Raw genomic sequence first — 20,607 nt, 5'->3', positions numbered from 1 at the left:
CAGCTACAGCCACAAAATTTTGCACACTCACACTTCTGGACTCAAAGAGCGTCATAGGCTATGTTGTGAGGCAAAATTTTAACCCCACGCGTTCCGATTTACCAATCAATTTTGCCCCTATCTACATAATGGGGAAAAAGTGAAACGAAAAGTAGATCCGCACCATCGCATTTACAATCACGAAATTTTGCACAGATACCTCATGTGACCCAGGGAACGTCGTAGACTATGTTTCGACAGGAAAATGTAACCCCACGCTTTACAGTTACTCTCCAAAAAACATGGCTCCATTAAAGTAAATGGAGCCTGGAACTACAAGTTATTAGTAGGAGCTGTGATTGGTTGCTATAGGAACAAAAGGCATTCATAGTATAAGAAGCTTATATGTGAGGTAATAAGATGTCGGTAGGGAGACGGATAGAGAGAGACAGACAGAGAAAGACAGACAGAGAGAGGCTGACAGAGAGAGGCTGACAGAGAGAGGCTGACAGAGAGAGGCTGACAGAGAGAGGCTGACAGAGAGAGGCTGACAGAGAGAGGCTGACCTGGAAAGAGACTGACCTGGAAAGAGACTGACAGACATGCAGACAGGGACAGAGACAGGCAGACAGGGAAGGAGGAGACAACCAGAGAGACAGACAAAGATAGATGGGGAAAGACACAGACCTTGATAGAGACAGAGAAATAGAGACAGACAAGTAAAGAGACAGACAGGCAGACAGGGAAAGAGACAGACAGGAAAAGACAGACAAAGAGACAGGGAGACAGACAGGGAAAGAGACAGACCTGGGAAAGAGACAGACCTAGAAAGAGACAGATGGGGAAAGAAAGAAAGAGAGAGACAAAAAAAGAGACAGGCAGACCTGAAAAGAGACAGACCTGGAAAGAGACAGACCTGCAAAGAGGCAGCTGGAGCACATTACTTGGCCAATTTAGTTAAATCTGTGTGGAATATCTGTGGTGTTGAAATATATGTTGTGAAATGCTTCTATTAGCTTAGTTTTTGCCTTTTAATAATTACATTTCTATCTATTTGAAATAAATTTTTGTTAATACACTCTATTTTGTTAACAGTTATTAACCCGGGCGAGTATTTTGACACAACCGCACCAAGCGGTTGCTCATTGCAATGTGAACTAGCCTACTTGGCTTAAACGTGGATCCGTGCAGCAGATCTTGATGATTTGTGTGTTCAAGCGCATTCAGTGCGGCAGAACTTTCTTCAGACAACCATTATTCCTCAATGAAAGTGGGCAAATGCATGTATTTCTGCTCTAAGTGCTCATACAGGATCCTAAAGAAAACAAACAAAATGTTTTCAGCATTTTTCCATTTTTTTTTCTTTATTTGCAAACTACTAACATGTCTAAGGATTTGGTAATATTCACAATTATAGGGCTTTTCCATTTTGATGTTATTTCAATGTTGAAGAGTGCATAATATAAATAATATGATTTCATTGCAGTATTATTGAAAAATAACCAGTACATTTCTTCTTGTCAGATAACGATACCAGAAGTTCAGGAGGATATCTGTTATTTTTAAATTTGGCAGCAGATGGTCATGGTATTAGAACAGATACTCAGCAAAATTCTTATCAATGGATCGTTTCTTCTGCTCCATCAAATACCAATGTGCAGAACAAAAGTCAAGGAACAGATGTTGAACATGTAAGAGCTCATGTAGCGAAGGAGCCATTATTATGCTCAGAATGTGGGCAATGTTTTATCATGAAATCAGATCTTGTTATACACCAGAGAATTCACACAGAGGAGAAAACATATTCATGTTCAGAATGTGGAAAAAGTTATAAAGAGAAATGCAAACTAGTTGCACATCAGATAATTCACACAGAGAATCCAGCATTTTCATGTTCTGAATGTGGAAAATGTTTTGCTCAGCAATCAGATCTTGAAACACATCTGAGAATTCACACAGGAGAGAAACCATATTCATGTTCAGAATGTGGGAAATGTTTTGTTTTCAAATCAAATCTTGAAATTCACATGAGAAGTCACTCAAAGGAAAAACCATTTTCGTGTTTAGAATGTAGAAGACGTTATGCCAAGCAATCGGATCTTGTTAGACATCAGAGAAGGCACACAAGGGAGAAACCACCTTCATGTTCAGAATGTGGAAAACGTTTCCTCAACAAATCAGAACTCGTTAAACATCAGAAAACTCACAAAAGGGAGAAGCCATTTTCATGTTCAGAATGTGGGGAATGTTTTGTTTACAAATCACATCGTGATGTACATCTGAGAATTCACACAGGCGAGAAAGGATTTTCATGTTCAGAATGTGGAAAAGGTTTTGTCAAGAATTCACATCTTGTTAGACATCTGAGAAATCACACAGGGGATAAACCATCTCCATGTTCAGAATGTGGAAAAAGTTTTATCAACCAATCAGAACTCGTTGAACATCAGAAATCTCACAAAAGGGAGAAACCACCTTTATGTTCAGAATGTGGAAAACGTTTTGTCAACAAATCAGAACTTATTAAGCATCAGAAAACTCATAACCGGGAGAAGCCATTTTCATGTTCAGAATGTGGGGAATGTTTTGTTTACAAAGCACATCGTGATGTACATCTAAGAATTCACACAGGGGAGAAAGGATTTTCATGTTCAGAATGTGGAAAAGATTTTGTCAAGAATTCACATCTTGTTAGACATCAAAAAACACACACAGGTAAGTAGAAAAAAATTCAAGGTATTGTCAAGAAAAGTCACATGATTAACCTCTTTTCAAGACATTTGACATACATTTACGTAACTTTGCGGGAACCCTTTCCCAACCATGATGCAAATGTATGTCATGGCGATCACGCAGACACGTGCTGTGCCCGTATGCTCGCCTCCAGGAGCTCAGTGTAAGTTATAACTCTGCTTCGGCTGTCACAGCCAGGGACATTGCTATCCCCGCCTCTGCCTGTTTTACTCCTAAATGTCGTGATTAACAGCAATCGCAGCATTTAGGGTGCCGGATAGGAAGCACCCTCCCTCTCCCACCAGATTGGGAAACCTGCGACATGATCACATGGTTGTGACGACGACCTATGGGTCAGCCAGCTACAGCAAGCCTCTTAGACTATGCCAGGAGCATGATCTAAGGAGTGACCTGCCAGTGTCTCTGACAGGTATAATCTATTGCAATGCTGGTGCAATAGATTATACCAGTGATCACAACAATAAAAGTTAATGTCCCATATAGCGACTAAGTAAAAAATTTAAAAAAAATAAATTGTAAATATATTTTTCCCCTTACTACTCAGCCTGTTTTCAACTTCATAACTATGGGACATGTACAGCTGCACACTGAAATGCTAACAATGAATAAGTGAATTCTGGCATTGAATTACTGCTATAGGAATATTTGAAAAAAAAAAAAAGATGTCTAGCCTATGTATTGGCCAATGCACGTGAGCCTGATACCAACTGCAAGGTAATCTCTGTATATCGGGAACCTAACCTGAAATGCCACTATCTGGGTAAAAAACCTCCATGTCTGGGCATAATGCCTCTATCTGGGTTAAAACCTTCTTGTCTGGGCAGCTAGATTCCAGCTATAAAGGGGAGTGAACATTATGAGAGGCATTATGCCCAGACATGGAGGGTTTTTTTTACCCAGATAGTGGCATTTCAGGTTAGGTTCCTGATACCAACGGCAAGGTAATCTCTGTATATCGGGCTCACATGCATTAGCCAATATATAAGCTAAACATCTCTTTTTTTCAAATATTCCTAAAGCAGTAATGCAATGCCAGAATTCATTTAGTCATTGTTAGCATTTCAGAGTGCAGCTGTATATGTTTCGTAGTTACAATGTTTTTTCAGCTACCACCTGTTCACTCCTATTGATTGGATGTGTGGGTCAGTCTTTTAGTATATTTGTTTTCAACTTCATGACCAGTCCAATTTTTTTCAATTTTGACCAGTGTCACTTTGAGGTTATAACTCTGAAATGCCGGATCACAATGATTTCAAGATTGTTTTTTGTGACATATTGGACTCCATAGTAGTGGTAAATTTAGGGCAAACATTTTTTTGCATTTATTTGTTGAAAAAAAAAAACAAATTTGGTGAACATTTTGAAAATTTCATAATTTTCAAGCTTTGAATTTTATACCTTTTAAACCAGAGTGCTATATCACAAAAATAATAAATAACATTTCCCACATGGCTACTACATCAGCACAATTTAAAAAAAAAAAAAAAAAGTAAGAAGTTACAAGGGTTGAAATTTATCAACAATTTCTCATTTTTACAACAAAATTTAGAAAACCATTTTTTTTAGGGACCACATCACATTTGAAGTGATTTTAAGGGCCCTATATGAGAGAAAATGCCCAAAAGTGACTTCTAAAAGTAGTAACCCTCAAACTACTCAAAATCATATTCAAGAAGTTTAGTAACCCATCAGGTGCTTCACAAGAACTAAAGCGATGTGGAAGGAAAAAAAAGAACATTTTACTTTACCCAACAAACATGTTACTTCACTCTCCAAATATTGAATTTTCATAAAGATATCAGGAGATATTTGACCCGAAAATATGTTGTGCAATCTCTCTTGAGTATGACGATGCCCCATATGTGGCGGAAAACCACGGTTTTGGCGCTCGGAAGGGAAGGAGCGCCATTTGACATTCTGAACGGAAAATTGTCTGGAATTGCTAGTTGACTCATGTTGCATTTGACAGCACCTGATGTGCCTAAAGAGTGGAAACCACTCACATCTGACGCCATGTTGGAAACTAGACCCCCCCCAAGGAATTCATCTTGATGTGTGGTGAGAACTTTGAGCCCCCTAGTCCAATTTTTTTTCTTTGTCACAAGGGTAGCAGGAGAGAATGAACCCCATAATTTGTTTTCCAAATTCTCCTGAGTGCACCACTATCCCATATGTGGTGGAATTTCAAATCCAATGTGGTGGCATGCAGAGCCCAAGTCGCGAAAATTGTGTCACTGTCCAAATATTTCTGGACCTAACTGTATGTATGTATGTATGTGTGTGTGTATATATATGTATATATATATATATATATATATATATATATATATATATATATATATATATATATATATATAATATACAGTTAGGTCCAGAAATATTTGGACAGTGACACAATTTTCGCGACTTGGGCTCTGCATGCCACCACATTGGATTTGAAATGAAACCTCTACAACAGAATTCAAGTGCAGATTGTAATGTTTAATTTGAAGGTTTGAACAAAAATATCTGATAGAAATTGTAGGAATTGTACACATTTCTTTAGAAACACTCCACATTTTAGGAGGTCAAAAGTAATTGGACAAATAAACCAAACCCAAACAAACTATTTTTATTTTCAATATTTTGTTGCGAATCCTTTGGAGGCAATCACTGCCTTAAGTCTGGAACCCATGGACATCACCAAACGCTGGGTTTCCTCCTTCTTATTGCTTTGCCAGGCCTTTACAGCCGCAGCCTTCAGGTCTTGCTTGTTTGTGGGTCTTTCCGTCTTAAGTCTGGATTTGAGCAAGTGAAATTCATGCTCAATTGGGTTAAGATCTGGTGATTGACTTGGCCATTGCAGAATGTTCCACTTTTTTGCACTCATGAACTCCTGGGTAGCTTTGGCTGTATGCTTGGGGTCATTGTCCATCTGTACTATGAAGCGCCGTCCGATCAACTTTGCGGCATTTGGCTGAATCTGGGCTGAAAGTATATCCCGGTACACTTCAGAATTCATCCGGCTACTCTTGTCTGCTGTTATGTCATCAATAAACACAAGTGACCCAGTGCCATTGAAAGCCATGCATGCCCATGCCATCACGTTGCCTCCACCATGTTTTACAGAGGATGTGGTGTGCCTTGGATCATGTGCCGTTCCCTTTCTTCTCCAAACTTTTTTCTTCCCATCATTCTGGTACAGGTTGATCTTTGTCTCATCTGTCCATAGAATACTTTTCCAGAACTGAGCTGGCTTCATGAGGTGTTTTTCAGCAAATTTAACTCTGGCCTGTCTATTTTTGGAATTGATGAATGGTTTGCTTCTAGATGTGAACCCTTTGTATTTACTTTCATGGAGTCTTCTCTTTACTGTTGACTTAGAGACAGATACACCTACTTCACTGAGAGTGTTCTAGACTTCAGTTGATGTTGTGAACGGGTTCTTCTTCACCAAAGAAAGTATGCGGCGATCATCTACCACTGTTGTCATCCGTGGACGCCCTGGCCTTTTTGAGTTCCCAAGCTCACCAGTCAATTCCTTTTTTCTCAGAATGTACCCGACTGTTGATTTTGCTACTCCAAGCATGTCTGCTATCTCTCTGATGGATTTTTTCTTTTTTTTCAGCCTCAGGATGTTCTGCTTCACCTCAATTGAGAGTTCCTTAGACCGCATGTTGTCTGGTCACAGCAACAGCTTCCAAATGCAAAACCACACACCTGTAATCAACCCCAGACCTTTTAACTACTTCATTGATTACAGGTTAACGAGGGAGACGCCTTCAGAGTTAATTGTAGCCCTTAGAGTCCCTTGTCCAATTACTTTTGGTCCCTTTAAAAAGAGGAGGCTATGGATTACAGAGCTATGATTCCTAAACCCTTTCTCCGATTTGGATGTGAAAACTCTCATATTGCAGCTGGGAGTGTGCACTTTCAGCCCATATTATATATATAATTGTATTTCTGAACATGTTTTTGTAAACAGCTAAAATAACAAAACTTGTGTCACTGTCCAAATATTTCTGGACCTAACTGTATGTATATATATATATATATGTGTGTGTGTGTATATACATATATATATATATATATATATATATATATATATGTATATATAATGTATATATATATTTATTTTTTACCCCAAATTTTTCAAATTCACTAGGGTAACAGGAGATAATGGACCATATAATGTGTTGTGCAACTTCTCCAGAGTATGCCAATACAACCTATGTGGTCGAAAACTGCTTTTGAGGCACTGTAGAAAGTGAAGTAGACAAGGAGCACCATATTTTTTTTTCAAAAATGTTTATTGAAAAAGAGAAAATATCATACAAAATCAAGTATAAGTAATTCTGTAACATAGTGGCATATTTTCAGTTTAGGAGCACCATATTTTAGTTCAGATTTAGTTGGAATGGTTTGTGGGTACCATGTCACATTCTCAAAGCCCCTGAGGTGCCAGAACAGTAGAACCCCCCCCCCACCCCTCCAAAAGTGACCCCAGTTTACAAACTGTATCCCTCAATTAATTCATTTTGCGTTGCAGAGAGCATATAGACACTACAGGTGTGTCACAAAATTTTATACAATTGAGCGGTGAACAAAAAATAATTACATTTTTGCCACTAAAATATTGTTTTAACTCAGGATTTCCAATTGTCATAAGGTGAATAGGTAAGAAAAAAGCCCCATAATGTTACACAATTTCTCCTGCGCGTGGAAACACCCTCATGTAACTGTACAGTACCCACAGCGCTCTGGTGTGAAGAAACACCATTTGATTTTTGGAGCACAGATTTTACTAAAATAGTTTGTGGATTCCATTTGCAGAGCCCCCTCAGTGCCAGAACAGAAGAAATCCCCTCTGGGAATTCATCCAGGGGTGTAGTGACAATTTAGTCCCTGGAAAACACGCATGGTGTCAAACACAGTGAGGCCCTGTGCGCACGCTGTGGTTTTTACCACGGTTTTGCTGCATGTTTGGCTGCAGAAAATGTTCATAACCTTGCTGCAGTCCTTCCCCAGCAAAATCTATGGTAAAAAAAAAAATGCTGTGCGCACACTGCGTTTTTTTCACAAAAAGGTTTTGCTGCATGTCTTCTGCAGCAAAAAGAATTGCATGTCACTTCTTTTCTGCTGGTACCTGCGGTTTTTGCCATAGATAATGGTCAAAAACCGCAGGGAACAATTCGTGGAAAAAACGCGGTAAAACCGCATGCGGTTTCGGGTGTGGTTTGCGGCGTTTTTTTACCGCAGGTGCAGTAATCTTTCAGAGGGTCCGGAATTTTCTTAAGAAAATTCCATTTTCTAGTGCGCACAGGGCCTAAATGTTGCAGAGTTACAAATTGCAAATAGGTCCTTGTCATGCCAAGTACTTTGTAGTGGTCTTACATTGTGCCCAGCTCATGCTTCTGGAGACACACATCCCGTAAATTAAGTGGGCTCTCCTCGCTACAGCAATGCCAAATGGACGTTAACTGCAGTTTAGGCACATTGTGGTGCTCAGAAGGAGTGAGCATTTGGATTTGGTAGTGCAGATTTTGCTAGATTTCTTTTCAGGAGGGGGGAGCCATAGCGCTTTTTGAGAGCCTTTGTGTTACCAGTAACGTGGAAGCCCCAATATTTCTGTTAACAGATGACGGACTGGAGTGGGGATTTTTGTTTTTTTGGGTTGAGTTGAATAGTATTTTTGGTGGCGATTTTGGTACAGAACATTTTGGATCAGTTCACACTTATCCTGAGCTCTATGCTGAGCACTTACATTAGGGTTTCCTGTTACTTCTCTAAAATACGTCATTCAGGTGAAACCCGTTATGGATCCATTGAGGCGTTAGTCCGGACTTCATTTTTGCTCTACTCAGCAGTATCGGTCTTTTCAAAGGTGAACAAAACTGTTGATGACCACACTTTTGTGCACGTCTAAAAAGACTGACACCGCCGGACCACAGGCCAGACGTGAGGTCAAAGTGACTCCCTCTGCCTCATTATACTGAATTTTACATTGGGAATTTTGTCTGAATCCCGTTTTTCAGATATTCAGGGTATATTGCCCACAATGCGCCCTTGTTGCGTCCTGGACACAGCGTGTCTTGTGCTGTGGAGACGCAAGTGTTTTTTGCAGGAGACCGCAGCTTCCCGTGCTCACGATCACGTTTCGGTGCGCTGCGGACTTTCGCTGTGTTCTCCCCACAGAGAACACTCTTCTCCACAAGCATAAATTGACATGCTGCATGTCCGTTTACCCCGTGGAAAAAAGCACAGTGTGCATGGGGTTGCTATAAATCTCATCCATTGTGCTTGTACTGTATAAGGCTATGTGCGCACTAGAAAATGACTTTTTCTTAAGGACAAACCAGACCCTGTGAAAGAATCCCACACCTGCGGTAAAAAAACACACCAAAACCGCAACGAAATCCGCATGCGGTTTTGCCGCGTTTTGGTGCGGATTTGGTGCTGAATTTCTGCGGTTTTGCTACAGGTTGTTCCCTGCGGGTTTTTTCCAATAATTAATGGCAAAACCGCAGGGACCTACAGAAAATTGACATACGCATTAATTCTGCATCGGAAATTCCGCAGGTAAATCCGCAGGGACAAAAAAACGCAGTGTTCGCACAGCTTTTTTTTATTCCCCATAGATTTTGCTGGAGAAGGCCTGCAGAAATGTTACAAACATTTTCTGCAGAATCCGCTGCAATTCCGCGGGTAAATCCGCAACGTGCGCACATGGCCTAACACAGCGAAAACACGCTGCGTTATAAACGTTTCTATTCCTGATAATGGGTTCGCACCCTTACACGTAATCCCCAGTGTAAATGCTCAGTGTAGAGTGCATGATAACAATGAGCTGGGCTGTACTGTGATCTTTTGTGTCATGGTGCAAAAAAATAAAAAATTTAAATGTAAAAAAAATCTTCAATTGCCATTTCTTCTTGCCTCACAATACCCAGAGTAGAAAGTGATCAAAAAATATTGTGGCCCAAAATGGTAGCAATAAAAACTCTAACTCATCCCGCAATAAACTTTCACATGACTCTGTTGGCAGAAAAAATAAATAAAACGATGGCCTTCAAAATCGATAGTAGCCAATCCTAAAAAAACTTATATAAATCAGGTAACCCAGTAATCATACCTGAGCAGTATAGCCGCCCTATCACTCATGCTGCAAGGTGAACGGCGTAAAAAATTAATAAAGCCAATTCTTCAACTGCTGTTGATTTTGTTTATTCTGCCTCCCAAAGATCACATTAAAGCCCGCTTTACATGCTGCAATATATCTTACAATGTGTCGGCGGGGTCACGTCGTAAGTGACGCACATCCGGCATTGTAAGTTACATTGCAGTGTGTGACAGGTACGTGCGATTGCGATTGAACGTTAAAACGTTCATCGCATACACATCGTATCTGTCTCTAGAATTGAACGTGTGGTTGTTCAATGTTCCCGTGGCAGCACACATTGCATTGTGTGACACCCCGGGAACATTGAACAGATCTTACCTGCCTCCCACGGCTCCAACCGATAATGCGGAAGGAAGGAGGTGGGCGGGATGTTTACGGCCCGCTCAGCTCCGCCCCTCCGCTTCTATTGGCCGCTGCCGCGTGACGTCGCTGTGACGCCGAACGTCCCTCCCATTCCAGGAAGTGGACGTTCGCCACCCACATCGAGGTCGTATGGACGGGTAAGTACGTGTGACGGGGTTTAATCATGTGTGCGGCACGTTCAACAAATTGAACGTGCCGCTCATACGATGGGGGCGTTGCAAATCGCATACGCTATCGTATTCGAAATTGCAACTTGTAAAGCGGGCTTTAGGCTCAGCACATTTAACCTGCACACTATCCTGGGAATTACATACATTTCTGAAAAACATGATTCAGACAAAATTCCAGACAGAAATTCACTGAAATGAGGCAAAAGTAGTCACTTTGAACTCCCATCTGGCCTGTGGTCCTGCGGTGTCAATCTTTTTACGCTTTTTTTTTTTTTTAGGCGTGCACAAAAATGCGGTCAACAACCGTTTTATGCATTTTTTTTAAAAGATGGACAACGTTGAACAGCGGCCAAAAGTCCGGAGTAACTCATTAGCTGCCTCATTAGTGAATGGATCCGTCGGAGGTTTCACAAGAAACATATTTCGAGGATGTAGATGTAAACGCTTAGCCTAGAGCACAGTATACATGTGAACTGACCCAAAAAGTTTTGTATCCCAAATTGCTACCAATAGCATTCACCTCAACTCACCTGTTCTCACTCAATTATGTTAATGGAAATATAGGGGGGGGTCTCTTTACCCCTCTCCCTTCTAACTTCACCACAATGAGTATAAATCACAGTTAACGTCCACATGTTTGCCATTGATGTAGTAAGGAGGGCCTGCTTAATTTAAAGGGTGTGTCTCTCAAGAAACACGACCTGAGAACAATGTATGGCCACTACAATGTACTGGGCACTATAATTGTACAATTTACTATTTAATTCTGTATCATTCACTGTTTTTGACTCCATGGGTGTTTTTTTTGCAGAGGCAAAATCGTCACTACACCTGTAGATGAATTTCCAAAGGGCTGTATTGCAACTAAATCTGAACTCCAATATGGCGCTCCTTCCCTTCTGAACTTTGCACTGTGCCACAATAGTAGTTTTTGCCCACAAATGAGGTACTGGTGTACTCAGGAGAAAGTGTGTAACAAATTGTAAGATCCATTTTCTCCTATCACTCGTTTTGAAAATAAAAACTTTGGGGCCAAAACAACATTTTAGTGGAAAAAATGGTAATTATTTTATTTTCTCAGCCACATGTCATACAATTTCATGAATCATCAGAGGGTTAAAATTGCTCACTTCACCCAAAGAATTCCTTGAGAGGTGTAGTATCCAGAGTCGATTCACTTGATGGGGGGTTTCTGCTGTTTCGGCATGTGAGAGGGAACTTCAAATGTGACATGACGTATGCAATCTATTCCAGTCAAAATGGTACTCCTTCCTTTTCGAGCCCTGCCATGAGCCCAAACAGTAGTTTTTCACTACATGTGGGGTGTTATCGTAATTAGGAGAAATTGTACTACAAATTGTACAGTGCATTTTCTGTTGTGAAAAGCCAACAATTAGAGCTAAAGTACAGTATTTTTCAGTTTATAAGACGCACCCCAAATTCAGAGCAAAAAAGGTGAAAAAAATGCGGTCAGTCTTATAATCCTAGGTGGTGTCTTACTGGAGGGGGTGGTGGAGTGGGGTCCCAGATGTTGTTCCAGAGACAGTCGGCTGTGCTGTGGTGGCTGTACTGGTGCTGGGGCAACTGTGCTGGGGCTGGAGCGGTTGATGCGGGTGGTAAGTGCTTCTAAGAAATGGCACCCATAGTCACTGTGTACACAGATTGAGTTCTCGGCTCAATGGCAAGCCGAGATCTCATCTGTGCAAGCGCCACATCCGGACGCCATTTTCCTTAAGTCCTCTGCTGGGAGACGGCGTGTGCGCAGATGAGATCTTGAGCCAGGAGCTACATCTGCACACACGCCAACTCCAGGCGCCATTATTTGAAGTCCTCACTGTCCGCCTCAGCACCCGCCGCAGACCCCGCACAGCACCCCTCACTTTCCTCCCAAATTTTTTTAGAGGAAAAATGGGCTTTATAATCTGAAAAATACAGTAACATTTTTGTAAGGGAAAAAGTAACATTTTCATTTTTAGCTTTATTTTCATAGCTTTAGTTCCTGTCAAGCACCCAAAGGGTTAATAAACTTTTTGGGCATGGTTTTGAGTAGTTTGAGGAGTGCAGTTTTTAGAATGGTGTCATTGTTGGGTATTCTCTGTCACCGAAGCCTCTCAGTCACTTCAAATGTGATGCAGTCCATAAAAAAAAATGGTTTTGGAAATTTTGTTGGAAAAATTAGACATTTCTGATAAAACTTTTAACCCTTCAAACTACATAACAAAAAAATGATTAAAAAATTGTGCTCATGTAAAGTAGACATGTGAGATATTATTTATGGACAATTTTGTTTGCTTTAACGCTCTGGTTTAAAGGTATACAAATTTTAAAGTTTAAGAATTGCAAAATTTTGACAACTAAATGCAAAAAATATCGTCCTAAATTTACCAACAAGATGAAGTCACGAAATACCGTCTCAGAATTACTGGGATCCGTTCCAGAATTATCAGCTCATAAAATGACCTTGGTCAGAATTGAAAAAGTTGGCCTGGTCAGGAATGTGAAAACAGGCTGGGGTGTGAAGGGGTTAAAGCACTACTCCAGTGTTTTTTGTTTTGCTTTGTTTTTTTTTGTAATTGCATCCCTATGGGAGTGCTTTAAATCCAAATCCTCTGTCTTCTACTCGCCTTCCAGAGTCTTCCTCTGTTATCGTCGCCGCGCGATGGTCTTCGGCGATTTGTGACTTGCCAGCAACTCCAGTATTTTATGGAGAGCACCGAAGGTCACAACTCAATACAAGTCTATGCGAATCTTGTTGTGGCTTCATAGTTGAATTGAACCTTTTGACTATCTTCTCACTGCTGACCAGTCATAAGTTATGAGCACAAGATGGTGATGCGGGCCCCCAAACTGAAGACGCCGGAAGGTGAGTATGAGACAGGGGGCTTGGTTTTAAAGCACCACTCCAAGGCTGAAAAATAAACAAAACGCTGGAGTGGTGCTTTAAAAAAAAATAAAAAAATAAAAATATAGGGTTCTATATTATTAGAAAATTTATTCAGATACTAATGATTATTTGTTATTGAAAATAAATGTATTTGTGTGTAATACATTTATATGTGAGCAATGTGTGTAAGACTAATTCAGATAGATTATTTTATATCTCTTTGTCATATATATTTTTCTGTCTTGACTAAATCTCATGGCTTTTGTTTAATGATATTCTACGTATATTTGATCTTGCAACCTGTGTATACAAACATTTATCTTTGATGTCAGCCTCTATATAAACCCTTTCTCTTTGTGGCACAAAACCTTTTTCTTTATTCGTGCGGTGCCAGTTCAGCCCTTTATATTTGTAGATCATTACCATATAGAGTACTGTGCAAAAGTTTTTGGCAGGAGTGTAAAAAAATGCTGCGCAGTAAGAATGCTTTAAAAATAAAAGTGTTAATAGTTTATTTTTGTCTATTAATAAAATGCAAAGTGAGTGAATGAAAAAGAAATCTGAAGTAAATCAATATTTGATATGTCCACCTTGCACCTTCAAAACAGCATCAAAGAATCAGTTCCTCTAGGTAAACGTGCACCGTTTCTGAAGGAGCAAAACAGTGAAGTAGTTCCAAACATCTAGGAGAACCAACCTCCGATCTTCTGTAGATGTAGGTGTGTATAAATTCTTCTGTCTCTACATACAACACCTGGCAAAAACTATGGAATCACCCGGCTCTGAGAATGTTCATTCAGTTGCTTACAAAAAAGCAGATCATAGACATAGCACAAAACTAAAGTAATTTCAAATAGCAACTTTCTGGCTTTAAGAAACACAAAAAAAAAACAATGTGCTAGCCAGTAACGCTTACTTTTCAAGATCAAACGGGCAAAAAATTATGAAATCACTCAATTATGAGGAAAAAATTATAGAATCACCCTGTAAATTTTCATTCCCAAAACTAACACCTGCATCAAATAAAGATCTGCTCGTTAGTCTGTATCTAAAAAGGAGTGATCACACCTTGGAGAGATGTTGCACCAAGTGGACTGACATGAATCATGGCTCCAACACGAGAGATGTCAATTGAAACAAAGGAGAGGATTATCAAACTCTTAAAAGAGGTTAAATCATTACGCAATGTTGCCAAAGATGTTGTTGTTCACAGTCAGCTGTGTCTAAAATCTGGACCAAATACAAACATGGGAAGGTTGTTAAAGGTAAACATACCTACAGCAACAAGAGAGCTTGCTCGACCCTGTCCTGCAAACCTGACAAGAATATGTCAAGAACAATCTCATTTAGGCCCGTTTCACACGTCGGTGAAAAACCGTGACGTTTTTCACTGGTGTGTAAAACACGCACATGTCCCTGCGTGTGCCGTGATTCATGGCACACGTGGGTTGTCTAAGTGCAATCCGGGCTCCGTTCTCCGTGGCCCGTGATTGCACTTAGAAAACCACTCACCTGTGCGCGCTCTCGCTGTCCATGGTGCTGATCGCTCCCGCGGTGCAGCATCCGGCCGGCGGTGACCCCCGCAGCAGCTGCTTCCGGGTCGGCTGTGTCGCGCATAATGAATATGCGCGACAATAATGAGCCGGCTCAGAAGCAGCAGGGAGAACGGGCTGCAGAGGACATCGCTGGACGCCGGGTGAGTAAAAATGATTTTTATTTTAAAAGCACGTTTTTTTCTGGCACGTGTTTCACGGACCACACCACTGCGTGGTCTGTGGAACATCAGTGATGCCAGAAAAAAAATGGACATGTCTCCGTGCGGCAATCACGCACACGCGGGTACACCGCACGGAGACACGTGCAGTGAAAAATCACTGACTTGTGAGCAGACCCATTCATTATAATGGGTCTGCGTATGTCAGTGATTCTGGTACGTTTTAAAAAAAGCACAAACGTCCCAGAATCACTGACGTGTGAAAGGGGCCTTTGGTGAACGCCGTCAGGCCCCATTAACAGACGATTTCCCCCTTCCAGCTGCCTATGCCGCACTACCACTCCTGATTTAGAACGCACGAAACGTGAAAACCGACAATTGACCTTGCACCGCGCTCTTTCCATGGCTTCCGCATCCCTAGCACCCTGCCAAGTAACCCTGGGTATCATTTCGGACCATACGATGATGACTTCTGCAAAAAAAAAAACATGATCCTCTCCAGGTCCGCCCGTAAGCGGGTTATCAATTCAGCAACCCTAAGAAAACATCTTCCATGGCCTACAGCAGCACCTGGGTCCATGTGAGGCATCGAGTTCCTCTCCATGCCACATCAACATTCCGAAAACCAACTCTTTCCCACCTGGCCTACACGTGGCTCTCTGCGAAGCCCAGAATATATAGGCATGCCCGATGAGCCATACGTTAGGGAGTCAATGACCTGTCAAAGAAAAACTGTCAGATCAGAAGTTCAGGGCGAACATAACTCACCACACAATCCAACTTCCACCTGCCAATTTGTTTCACCTGACCCATCGACAAACCCGCTCTGGATGCCTCAGTAGCCACCCCCGATCCTAAGGGAGTGAGTGCCAAAATCCTTGTGAGGCACTCCCACTGCTGCTAAACACTTTTTGAAAACTGAATTAAACTGAAAGCACGATACCGGCGAACCATCAACATGGGATAAAAACGCATGCCCCATTGAACGCCGAGCTGTTAGGGGCAGGAGACCACAAAAGATCTTGCAAAAATCCCATAAAAGATGGCAGAAAAAAAATACACGAGTAGTTAGAAACTTAGCTGACTGCAAGCCACTGACTATACAAACACAACTAGAAGTAGCGGTGGAGCGTTCCTAACAAACCTAGACGCCTCATCACCACCGGAGAACTAACTAACCTCAAAGATGGAATGAGGAATCCTGACTTGCCTCAGAGCAGCCCCAAAGGAAAGTCAAAGCCCCCAACATATAAGGACGGTGATGTAAGAAAAAACAACACACAGATGGTAGATATAGAATTAAGCAAAGTGAGGTCCTGCTAGCTAGATAAAAAAGTGTAGGATAGATTACTGGTTGGAGCCAGTAAAAACCTTGCATAATACCAAAACCTAATAATCAAAAATTCCCTAAAAGATCACACTATCGTCCTCCCACTATATCAGGAACTCTAGTGCAAATACAATTAAATAGACAATTCAAATATAATAGAAAAGATCTTAAGTACAAAAACACATGAGATACAAAAATACAAAACTTCTTATCAAACGGAGTAAAAACTCCCTTTCTTGTTGGGAATAAGTAGTCCTCCAAAAATAGTGCAGGAAGAGCATTTATTCACTTGCAAAAAACAAAAAGGGAATATTCTCAAAAACAGATTTAGAAAGAAACACATAGATTAAGCAGTGCAAATTCAGCCAAGTTGAGACTAAGAAAACAAAATACTTATCGTGCATAGCTGCAGACTCAGGATGACATGGAAACAAAACCGATGCAAAGGAACAAAAAAAAAACGCTGTTGAAATCATTCCTGGAATATCCAAAAGGTGCTGAAAAAAGGCAAAACAAAACCTACAGGGAAAGGCAAAAGCCTAAAGGCTGGAAAACAAATTCAGGACATCTTAACATGGAGCAGAAACAATTATCACTGGCAAAAGTTAGACAGAGACTGCCTTCCAATATCCCCCCCAGGCTGGACTCCATAGGCTTCCTGAAGCAGCAATCATCTCCAACACCTGTCTGAGTGACAGATGCAGAATCACAAAATCTATAAATGGGACTTTTTATAAAAAAATCCTCAAAAACCAGCGCTAGAAAAGGGTTATAACATTTTAAAATTTTTATTATCAATTTGTTGCCATCCTTGTTTTAGATAAGATCAGAATAATAAATCACAGTACATAGATACATATAAGAAAAAATAATAAAGAATAATAGTGAATAAAAATATTAATATATCAAATTATCACAGCAGGCTTTCTCTGATTAGTCTGTTGTAATGCCCCGGCTGGTGGCAAAACAACCAACTATAATAGTATGGTATAATGGTGGTGTAAAACAGATACCATATAAAACCGGATCAAGCTAACGCTGTAATCTGTAGAGGGTCCAGAATTATTTAATAGCAATTTGCAGTATATGCATATAATTTGCAACGTTCCAGGTGCCTCCAGATAAAGTGGAGAGACCGCTCTCCGGTCAGTCTAAGCCGGCAATGTGGTAGGGCACCGGTTCATACAGTTATTCCAACAAGGTTTTTTACCTGCAGCTTGATTTGGGCAGGAATCCCCGCAGATTTAGTTGCTGCACACACCTCCTTTGTAACTGGAGCCGTTTCAATGCAGGATTCCCCTGTCAGAGCTTCCAGAGCGAGCAGTGCAGAGCCGGTGAACCGCAATATAGTGCTGGCTCTAAGGAGGGGTACAGTTGGTGCAGATGTCCCCTATTACCGTTTCCAGAGCAAACTGAGCAGAGCCGACAACGCTAAGCAGAACTGGCTCTAATGAGAGATGTAAAATAAGCAGTCCAGGAGTCTCCTATTAGCGCTTCCAGAGCGAGCGGAGCATAGCCGACAAAGCACTATATGGTGCTGGCTCCAAGGAGGAATATAATTTAAGCACAAAATGCAGCTTCTCCAACTCTTCAAGTGGCAGCCTGGGCAGTCACCTTAATAGGCTGATTTGATCCACACGAGGGAGAAGTCACTAGAAAGAGTGTCACCACACTAGATGAGCTGAGCAAAGTCCAAATCCCATATTGTCCAGATATTATAAGTCCAGATCACATATTGGACCCGGCACATCATGCAAGTGATAACGTAAACCACACCACTGGTACCACAATTTATTAGGGATTTGATTTTGAATTCCTGTCTTGAAACACACAAAATAGTTTAAACGTCCCTGTGTGGTAGAAATATGTGGTCTGGTCACGGTGTGGTGGTATTTATCGTGTGTGGTATTACTTAGTCATTATGTGGTCTGGTCATAGTGTTGCGGTATTTCAGCCTTGTATGTGGTAATATTCGGTTACTACATGGTCTAATTATGGCGTGGCTGTATTACTCTCTTGTATGTGATTGTATTTGATCTTTATGTGTTGGTAATATGTTATGTGGTCATAGTGTTGCGGTATTTCTCCCTTGTATGTGGGTGTATTTGATCTTTATGTGATGGTAATATGTTATTGGTCACGGTGTGATGGTATTACCCCTTGTATGTCTTTTGTTCTTGGTATGGATTATGTTGTGTATGGAGTTCACTTTTTTCTCTCTGATATCAATATGGGGGAGATTCTTTATTTCCAATTGTTGTTTCCTGTTTTCTGCTGCTAAATTGGCTTTGACTATGTCTTCATCTCTACAAAGTGGCTCTCGATCAACTTTCAAAGTCGAATGTGGCTCTCAAGGTAAAAAAAGGTTGGGGACCTCTGCCATATAGTATATTGGAAAACGGGAAAAAAAATTCCAACTGTAGAGAAATAGTGAAAAAAGTTAAATTCCACAATGGTGGTTTTTTTTTTATATTTACCATTTTTACTATATGGTAAAAAGTATCAGTATGATGCCTCAGGTCGATACGAGTTTGTAGATGCCAAACATGTATACTTTTACTTTCATGTAAGTGGTGAAAAAATGAAGTTTGTCTAAGAAAAGAATAGCGTTTTTTCTCCATTTTCAGAGACCCATAGCATTCTACTTTTTCAGGATCTGAGGCTCAGTAATGGGGTTTTTTTGTGTCTTGAGATGACATTTTTAGTTATACCATTTTTGTGCAGATGCTATTTTTTGATCGCCTGTTATTGCATTTTAAAGAAATGTTGTGGTGACCAAAAACATAATTTTGGCATTTGGAATTTTTTTTCTCACTATGCCATGTACTGATCAGATAAATTTGATTTCATATTTTGATCCGGCATTTCTGATTGCAGCAATACCAAATATGTGTACATATTATATTTTTTTAACTTTTTATTTTCAATGGGGCGGAAGGGGGGTGATTTGAACTTTTTTGGGCTTTCTTTTCTTTTTAATCAGATACATTTTTATTATAAGTTTTTCATTTTAATGTACATACCATTAACAATAAACATTCCCCCCACCCCACCACCCGCTTCCAGTAGACAGTCTCATCCCCCCACTCTTTGCATTTATCTTTATTTACTACGTTCTTGCACATTTCCTGCAATCTGTTCTCCCCTATCAATATTTCCCATGATGCCAATCCTGGAAAGTCTAGCCACTTACTCCAAATTGTCTCATACTGAGTTCTTCTCCCCCTTTTAATATAAATATGTTTCTCCATGAGAACAATATAATTCACTTTTTCAACATATTCCTTACGTGTTGGTGTTTTTTCAGATTTCCAGTACGATGCAATTAATTTCCTTGCTGCATACAACAATCGTGCCACTGCCAGTCTCTCTTGCTCCTCTGCCCCCACTTCATCCACATACCCCAGCACACACACCAGCGGATTTCTTGGTAGTTCCACTTACATTACTGATTGAATTAAGTTTAATACTACAATCCAAAACCCTTGCAAACACGGGCACTCACATAACCTATGTATGATCCCAGCTTCTTCCACTCCGCATTTTGGGCATTTGGAATCCGTTCTAACGCCCATACATATAACTGCGATAACCGTTTCGCCTCACTCAGAGATATTTAGTTACATATTGCAGAATAGACTCCCACTTCTCCTCCCCAATATCTCCCACATCCTCCACCCAATTTGCATATGCTCCAATTTGCTGCCTCCCCACAGACATAGACAACAGTCCTCCATACACCATTGATATGCATCCCGCCGTTCCTCTTTGCATTCCCAGTATATTAATCACGCTATCCGACTGTATACTAATTGGTGTTATTCTATTTTGTGATTCAAATGCATGACGTAGCTGCAAATATTTATAGAACATACCATGTCCCAACGGGAATTCTTTCAGAATCTCCTCAAAGGTCTTAAATATATTTCCATGCATCACCTGGGAAAGGTACCAAATACCAATTCTCTTCCATTGCCCAAATTCCTTAAGGGATACCAACTCCTGGATGTTAGGGTTATCCCATATGGGGGTATATCTAGTGAACCCAGTTATCCTTCTCACTTGTTTGATCTTACTCCATACTTTATCTATCAACTATATAGTAGGGTATGATGCAGCAAAGACACAAAATTTTCCCGCCTCCAAACTAGCCAGCAAAGGACTTTTTCCCATCACATACTGCAGTACTTTCCCTCCGATGTTTCAGATCCCGCTTCTCCCCCATCCGACCAAGTGCTGTCCCTGAGCAGCCAA

The 20,607-nt window shown here is 40.7% G+C and overlaps 1 protein-coding gene across 2 annotated transcripts in view; it reads left to right on the top strand.

Moving 5' to 3' along the window:
• Window positions 1-20,607, top strand: part of LOC142312032 (uncharacterized) — a 53,179-nt gene that overhangs the window by 26,848 nt on the left and 5,724 nt on the right. For both annotated transcript variants that reach the window (XM_075350903.1, XM_075350902.1), the window contains one exon: window positions 1,504-2,694. In XM_075350903.1, coding sequence (XP_075207018.1) covers window positions 1,504-2,694 — 1,191 coding nt within the window. The remainder of the gene's footprint in view (window positions 1-1,503; window positions 2,695-20,607) is intronic.

The sequence above is a fragment of the Anomaloglossus baeobatrachus genome, chromosome 5, assembly GCF_048569485.1.
Source record: "Anomaloglossus baeobatrachus isolate aAnoBae1 chromosome 5, aAnoBae1.hap1, whole genome shotgun sequence".
Lineage (NCBI taxonomy): Eukaryota > Metazoa > Chordata > Amphibia > Anura > Aromobatidae > Anomaloglossus > Anomaloglossus baeobatrachus.
The sequence above is the reverse complement of the archived record's forward strand: the minus strand, read 5'-3'. Positions and strand labels throughout refer to the sequence as shown.